Below are 8,134 nucleotides of genomic sequence, written 5' to 3' on the forward strand. Positions count from 1 at the left end.
TGCGTTTCGCCGAGTCATTCTCCACACAATGTGAAACAAAATTCGTGGTCGCGGCACCGGCGATATTTCTGATATTTCTCCAAGTCGGTGTTTGTTAGCATTATTGATTGCCGCCGATCCTTTGCATGTGATCAAGTTGAGTATGAAATTCTCCGAGGCCATTAGATCACGGTCTTTTAATAGGAATTATATGTAACTCTGAATGCACCTCACAATCAGCTAGCCTTCCTAAAATAAATACAAAGCCATACTGAGTAAATATTTAATAGGTTTTTAATGTGTTGGCTTGCCCCATCATTTAACTAGGCCTAATCCTCTTATCAAACATTGCACTACTGCTGTCCTCTAATTGAGATAACCCCGGTACCAGACGGTCGAAGGTCGCGCAAAAAGCTAATCTTTTTAAGTGTGAATAGTAAAAGTCGTTCACTCACTGTCACCGCGTCAGCGGAGCGGGGTAGCAATGTCTAGTGTTATTTGAAGCAATAATAGTGCCCTTCTTGTGCAAGGGAAGAAACGCAGGTAGAGAAATATTTCCGAAGTAGCCTTGTGGCAAGCAAGCTGACAAGCATGGCATTACTGGACTCAAAGATCTTCCATCTACCTAGAAAGTGGGTTTGATTTTTTATTTGTTTCCAGTGTTTATCCGCTCAAATCTTGTTCCGCAAAAAATTGGCAGGTGGATGAACGAAAAAGCTCCGCCAAATAGACCTTACAAGCCGACTAACGTCGAACACGCCGCTAATGTCATCACGAATGGGGTAATGTTAAAATATTTTATTGATTCTCTTATACATTTTTTTTTAAATTCAGATCTGGATTCCATTCAGCATTTGGGGATCATTTTCCCTGTTGCACCGCTCCACAAATTGGCCACAACTTTTAGTCGCTGTTGTTTATGGAGTGTCGATAATTTCAATTTTCACCCTGTCAACTGTTTTCCACTATACGCTTTTCTGCCGCCGAGAAGGGTAACAGATATTTAAATGTTTATAATACTTTTTTATTAATTGATATCGCAGGCCTATCAAAGAAGCCCTCCACAGATGCGACCGGGCCATGATTTACGTTTTCATAGCAGCCTCCTACTTTCCCTGGCTGACTCTGACTAGAGTACCTACCGAAGGTCTCGTTGCCGAGATGTGGTGGTTGATTTGGGTGTTTGCCTCCTTAGGAATAATTTACCAGCAGATTTACCATGAGCGATTTAAGTGGCTGGAAACTATTTTCTACCTGACAATGGGAATCGCACCTGGACTCGCGTTTTTATCAATTGTGAGTAAAAATTTTAATATATATGTGCTAAATTTTAACTATCTTTGCTTTTACTGAATGCAGGATATTCCGTCAATTTTTAAAATTCAAGTTGGAGGTGCATTTTATATTTTGGGCGTATTTTTCTTCAAAATGGATGGAAGAATTCCTTTTGCCCATGCGATTTGGCATTTTCTTGGAGCAATCGCTGCTTGCATCCATCTATTGACTGTCCTTGAAACTTTGTACGTTGAAGATCCGTCCGTTACTGAAGGGCTTCTCAAGTTCGAGCCGTGAATATCGTAGCAAACGTGTAGTTCAATACTAAAATTACAATCAGAATCATTAAGACCTTGGAGAGTGATACAGTATTGTTTTTCATTAAATTCCACAACGCAGAAATATATTTTGGGAAACTAAAATTACCAAGAGAAAATTTCTTCCACATTTTCCACGTTTCAAACTCTCACTTTTATCTAAACGTAGCATAATTTAAAAGTGATTTTGTGTAATAGGAGTAAAGCACGGGCCTCACACTAGTTTGACTACCTCATATTATGTTTGCTAAGTGTTTGTAAGCCAATAAAATGCGGATATCACTTAACTTCTCCAACTAATTTTATTATAATACAAAGTAGATGAACTTATTATAAAGAACATCTTTGAGAGCTGTGTTGAAAATCATTCGTAATGCTCCGTGCAGCCTCGCCTCACTAGAAATAATACAATTTCAATCCAAGGATAGAGATAATTACACGGCATTTCAATATTCGGTGTATTGCCGCCTTCTCATTTTTTTCCTATACCGGGAGGAATAAATTGTGTACGCTACAAGGCAGCAGCAGCAGCAGCAATATAGCCACCCGTTGGAAGCGCGTCCCTCTCGTAAATACACACACGGCATAAATATTTTCCCTTTCGAGCAGCAACAAGCCCTCAAGTTCCAGCCGGCAATAAATAATAACAATGTGCTCGACGCGCATATATAGTAGTAATATGCTGGGCACTCATTCATTTTGCCTTTAATATTAATATATTTTCCAGCAATGGCACAACAATTACTGGTTTCGAACAGAGTCGACGACAGTGGGAATAAAGGTGCTGCTTCTTCTCCGTGCCGGCACCAAAATCGATATTTCATTTATATTTATGCATTCTATATGTATCATTATCAGATAGGCTGATCAAGGCTGGTAATTAAAACTTCCAAGTGTGCTCATTTCGGTTTTAGCTACTGGCGTCGAATTTTTCAGAATGGGTGAGGCCACACACTCAAGCGCGTTGCCCGTTTCATTCAGAAGCAGATGTTTTACTTCGCAGAGGTCTCGCTAAATTATTTCATTCATAAATTGCAGACAGAGATGACTTTAAGTGTACGGGAAAAAATTACATCTCTGAGATCAGCATTGACTCGTAATATTAGGAAAAGCATTAAAACATTCAAAAAATTTTATTCAGCACACACTTGTCAACCATTGGTAATAATAAATTCGATAAATTCAGCCATCCAATTTTTTTATCTTTTCAATTTCTCTTGGCAGCAATAAAGATTTTTCAAGTACTCCTCGCTCAATATTAACCTGACTTGTTCAAAAATCAAATCGAGAGATATGCGGTGGAAATAATTATTCTGAAGCAGGGTTACTAGCGCAATCTACCGCCGCTGATCGAAACGCGGTGCTTCTCGTGTTATCCCGCGGAGCGTATTTGCGCAATTAACTTCTAGCATAAATTTATGGCTATTTCGTTTCTTAAAATTGAAATTAAAATGCGTTTCTTATAATATTGTTATCTATTGGTTTGGTGACATAATATAAAGAATTCAATAAATTAGAAAGTGCTAAATCTAGATTTTTTAAAAAGGCGCTAGGAGTTGATAAACGAATGCGTTCTAGATTGGTTTATGAACTTGTACAGACCGACCTATTCGTAAATGAGCTAAAATCAAAATTCTCTCTCACTTGTTCCGAAGCTTTTGTCAAGTTTGTATAAGTAATATGAATATATGATATATCAAAAAGCAAAATATTGATCCAAAATTATATTATACTCCCGCAATGTTAAATACTGATTGGAAGAAAACGAATTGTAAGGATCGTTCCATGTTAACCAGATATTCTTTTCATGGATATCATTTTCTTATTTGCACAAATTCTTGTTTTCACCTGGATGTTCCTGACAAATGTAAATGTAGTTATTGTAATGCTGATCTGTATAGTATCTACCATATTCTTGATTGTCCTCTGAAACCTTTGACTTTAACCAAAGCTGCCTCATATAAATGCTGGAAATAGTTGTACGCCGTTGGCGTTTAATAAATATTCTATTCTATAATATAAAGAATGAATGTTTGTGATAAAAAAGGTATTTTTTTTACTTAAATTTATGCTTTATTACATTTTTCCTGCTTAAAGAAAAATAGCTGAAAACATAAACACACGTTCTTATGGCCAGTTGTGCGTTAGCGAAGTCACAGTCAACTTCGACTGCAATTCTTCAGGCGTTATATCCACCAGGGCGAAATACTGAACGGTTTTAGTGGCAGTAGCTTGGATGAACCCATTTTCAGAGAATCTGCCCTTAGCGTCTGCAGCATCCAGCCAAACAAATGGTGCCACGCTGTCAGTGCTTACAACAACGTCAAATGCACGCACGTAGCGGGATGAAGGAAGGCTTGCAACGGAATCGGAGACACCAGAAACCTGCATTTGCGAATAAAAAAAAATTATAAAATAAAAATAAGTTTTTTATCCAACTCAAAAATTTAAACCTGAAGTTGAGGCTTGTTTACGATTCCCAAAACCGAGCTGAATTTGGCAGGCAACACGAAGTTCTCAGACAAGACCTGGGACTCGTCACTAGAGAGCATTTGGACTGTCAAAAAGCATGAATCTTCTGGAATTCGACTTCCAGCTTTCCTTGATAAACTTTCGCAGCCAGCGGTGTTTAAAATCGTTGTTAAAGGTTGCGAAAATACTTCAACAGCTGAATTGTTAGTCTGGAACAAATACCCAACAAAATGTACATTTAAAACTCGTCAATTTTAAGATTTGCGCAATCAAACCAGTATAAATGGCTGTGTGAATGAGTAAATGGAATCCAGCTTGGACCACGAGAAAACGTTCACTTTAATAACTGCATCTCCAAATTCTTCCAAATTATCATTAATCGCATGGACGGAAAGCCTTTGGTCGGGAGTAACATAGGGAGAAACGAGGAACGGGTTGTACATTTTTGCCGCGTAGTAGTGCATCATTTTCCAAGTTCCATCATGTTCTGTTTTGCATTGCAACTAAGTATATAATTAATTATTTGCAAATTATTTTTACGGATTCCTGCCCAGGTGGGGGCATTCCAAATGTCATTCAGTTGCCAATACAAGGATCCCATCGTGAGGCCTTCCCCTGTTGGTGCATCGTACCAGCCCCTCCAACGCCTGTGACATTCTGCCTCGGTTTTAGTGGACATTGCTTGATAAATCTGGTGAAATGACAATGGCACACTATACTTTGGGCGATCCAGCCACATTTAAAGTTTACCTGGGTGAGGTACGTGAATTTTTCAAACGTTTCACGCGTATTCCAATTAAACTGACCGCCAGGCAACAGTCTACTCTCAACCTGATAGGTAAGCTCGAAATTTCCATTTGGGTGATGCTGTCTTTGATTGATTATTTCACTGTTCAGGCCCAAGTCCAGGTCATTGATGCTAATATCCTGATTAAGTGCCCACATCGAAGGGAAGGATTGGAATCCGAATTCCGAGGCGAACCGCGTGCGTGGATAAATAGCGGGGTCCCATCCGTCAGACAGATAAATATAGAAGTGGACTATAAATAATAATTGCAATGATATATTATTTCAAGTAAACTTATAGGACATACTATCTCCATAGAGAGCGCTGTATGGGTCATCAGAAACATACCCATCTTCCTCGGATTTTATTCCATTTGAAGGACTAGACACTAAATAGTTTCTTGTCGGATCTTCGGCGTTAACTAGGGGCTTTACCGTGTCAACGTAAAGTTTGATGTAATCTGCTTTGTAGGCAGAAAAATTAGATGCTGTTTGGTACCTGAAATAGAAATTTATCTTAAACTACATTAACTACTCAACTATAAATTATACCAATTTCCTATAAGTGCAGCCTCGTTTTCATTATTACCAGCCCAAAGGGCAATGCTTGTGTGGTGCTGCAACCGGCGGACGGTTTGGACAATCTCAGTGCGGACGCTGCTCAAGAACGGCTCGTCCACCGGGTACATGCTGCACGCAAATAAAAAGTCTTGCCACACCAGAATGCCCAGCTCGTCGCACAACTGAAATTATGCAACGCGCGTTACGTCCAAGTTGCGCAGGCTGCCTTGTTGCGTGAACCTGATAAAAGCGGTCGCTCTCATATACTCCGCCGCCCCACACACGCAGCATATTAAAGCCTGCCTCAGCGGATGCCCTCAATAGATTTTCAGCATACTGGTCGGTGGAACCAAACTCAGGTAGTACATGTGCTGGAATCCAGTTGGAACCCTTCATGAAGATTGGGGACCCATTAACCTCAAAATAAAAGTGACGGCCTGTTGAGTTGTTTAAACATAAGCAAATTCTTGAAATATTTGACAATTTCTTGTAAACCTTTTGTTTGGTCATTTGGGTCAACGAAATCTTGCACGACCTTTAAAGTCCTGAAAGCAATCGTATCATTTTTTTCTGCAGTTTCAGCTACGCCATCGGGAATGTATCGAACTGTTGCTTGGTACAACTTGCGTCCACGTCCAATGCCATTCGGATACCATGTTTGAACCGAACCCTAATTAAATGTTAAATGAATGGCCTATATGTTTCCTGTTTAAATGTTAATCCTTACTGCTGGGACGTTTAATGATGTCGTGAAAACAATTTCTCCTTGCTGCCCCTGATAGTTAACTTTTTTCGTTGCACTTTGCAAAACATCATCAAGTTGGATTTCAAACTGCAAATCTCCAGAGCCGGATGACTGCTCTCTAGATAAAAGTTCGGCGTACACAGTGAGTTGTACCTATTATTCGATATAAATGAGTGTCTTGGCAAGATAAAACTAAGATTTTTACAATCCATTGCTGATTTGCGTCCGAGTACTGAATATCGTAAACTGTGTCTCTGATTAGCAACGTGTCATACGCTTCAACATAAACCTTTTTCCTAGAATAACATTGCATATAAATTTCGAAAACTGTTAATTGATACCAGTACTAGAGTGTGAATTATATATAATTAAAAATGTGTATATTCACCAAATCCCGGCAGAAGGGAAAGCTGGTCCCCAATCCCAGCTAAAGGATGCTTGCATTTTCCTGACTTGGTTGGCATGACACTCGCCTTGAAATTCGGGAGCAACGCACTCAGGTGCGACAAATGTTTCGGCAGACCTGTTTGCAGCGTACTCAATTGCAGATGGCAGAACGACCGTCAGTGTGTTCACCTAGTTTATCTCAATTTTAATTATCGCTCTTTTATTCTTTTCCGCAAACATACAGTTTCTGGTGTGAATGGAATAACGTATCGCACAAACATGTTGCCCACGGTGACTGGTTGCTCATTGTTGATGTGAATTTGCCCGTAGGTGTCAACGCCCTCAAAGACAAGATTTACTTGCCGTTTTCCTACGAACTCGGCAGGAACTACAAATATATAACACGTAGTACAGATTCATGAAACCAAATTTCCCCCAATGCGTGTTGAACTGATTTTGATTTATTGCAGACTTGGTAATGAATGTGGTGATCTGCGAACTACTTGAGTATTTAAAATCATTTATGCTGCGGTGAAATGGCCGATATAGACTTAATCGCATTTTTAAGAAAGTACTGCGAAATTTTTGCCAAAGGTAATATTGATCGAATTCAATTTTTTACATCATGGTGCTCTTGGTGAAGGCGACTTCACCCTTAACACGGGACTGTGGTTATAGAATCGTGTTTTGCCACAGCAATAGTGGGATCGACCAAAATTATACCGTTTTAAATACAATATGTGACAAAGTCTAGACTGGCCAATAAATCGCAGTATGAATGAAATGCCATTTTGCGCCTCGTTATTTGACAAGTTAATAAAAAATTATTTATTTTGAATTAATGCCTGCCACAGCATTAGCATGCCAAGTTTTTAATATTCAAATTTATTTAATTTTTAGGTGAATTTAATTAATTCATTTAAGTGAATCATTTATGCAAGAAGTTTTGACTGTCTAAGAATGTTGTGGTGCGGTCCTCTGTTATATAATGAATCTGTATTATGTAATCAGTAAATAATTTTTGATGGTTTTTGCCAACAAACACGATTGTGTAAATCAATATTAGTTGATTTACTAAAAAAATATCTGAAAAATATGAGAAAATTCGTAAAGTGTGTCATTTAATTTTAGTTCTATATAGATAAAATACTGATAAGTGTGTGATGTGTGATATATCTAATACCTTGAAACTGCCTGGTGAAAGTCCATGTGTCGTAACCCACCCAGCGATACATATGGTCGTTGAAACGATAGTAAAAATCTGTATCCAAAATTCCAGCATTTTTTAAATCAGAGTAAATCCCTCCAGGCACAGTTGCAGCAATGTTAATAGCTATAATATATGATTAATTTGAACGGTTTTTTATAGATTTCAACTAATTAAGATAAGCACAAAAATAGCTTACAGCCGTTGTTGTTAGCCACCGTCCAAATGTTTTCGCTTGCCGCCGCACCAAGATCCAATCGAAGGGCACATTGGGCTAAACCAGCGAAAGCCAAAACGAAACTTGTCACTATAAACAAGTTGACCCCCATTGCGGCGTTTCTCTCTTACAATAATAGAGTGTTCTGGTAGCCTCTGCTTTCTTGCTTTTGGAGTTTGTCCGCTCGT

At 38.8% G+C, this 8,134-nt stretch overlaps 2 protein-coding genes across 5 annotated transcripts; one reads left to right on the forward strand and one right to left on the reverse strand.

Annotated features, from left to right (window-relative positions):
* Positions 1–400: 400 nt before the first annotated feature.
* LOC135946182 (monocyte to macrophage differentiation factor 2-like) lies at positions 401–3,551 on the forward strand. Of its 4 annotated transcripts, XM_065494268.1 has the most exons (6): positions 401–611; positions 680–761; positions 814–971; positions 1,023–1,275; positions 2,299–2,447; positions 2,508–3,551. In XM_065494268.1, exons 1-5 carry the CDS (start codon positions 571–573, stop codon positions 2,431–2,433), a joined length of 669 nt encoding a protein of 222 aa, XP_065350340.1. In that variant the 5' UTR covers positions 401–570; the 3' UTR covers positions 2,434–2,447; positions 2,508–3,551. The 4 variants fall into 4 exon arrangements, with proteins under 4 accessions (XP_065350340.1, XP_065350339.1, XP_065350337.1 ...); XM_065494267.1 differs by having other exon boundaries at positions 402–611; positions 2,299–3,551; XM_065494265.1 differs by lacking the exons at positions 2,299–2,447; positions 2,508–3,551 and adding an exon at positions 1,339–2,291 and having other exon boundaries at positions 409–611.
* Positions 3,552–3,603: 52 nt separating this feature from the next.
* On the reverse strand, positions 3,604–8,134 carry beta-Man (beta-mannosidase). Its single transcript, XM_065494264.1, has 15 exons — positions 7,929–8,134; positions 7,706–7,855; positions 6,765–6,910; positions 6,524–6,711; positions 6,341–6,431; positions 6,118–6,288; positions 5,886–6,060; positions 5,631–5,827; positions 5,382–5,572; positions 5,138–5,328; positions 4,794–5,083; positions 4,584–4,734; positions 4,319–4,530; positions 4,025–4,252; positions 3,604–3,956 (listed from the first exon to the last, which is right to left on the reverse strand). Exons 1-15 carry the CDS (start codon positions 8,056–8,058, stop codon positions 3,699–3,701), a joined length of 2,769 nt encoding a protein of 922 aa, XP_065350336.1. The 5' UTR covers positions 8,059–8,134; the 3' UTR covers positions 3,604–3,698.

Source organism: Cloeon dipterum, chromosome X (assembly GCF_949628265.1).
Source record: "Cloeon dipterum chromosome X, ieCloDipt1.1, whole genome shotgun sequence".
In the NCBI taxonomy this organism is placed as follows: Eukaryota; Metazoa; Arthropoda; class Insecta; order Ephemeroptera; family Baetidae; genus Cloeon; species Cloeon dipterum.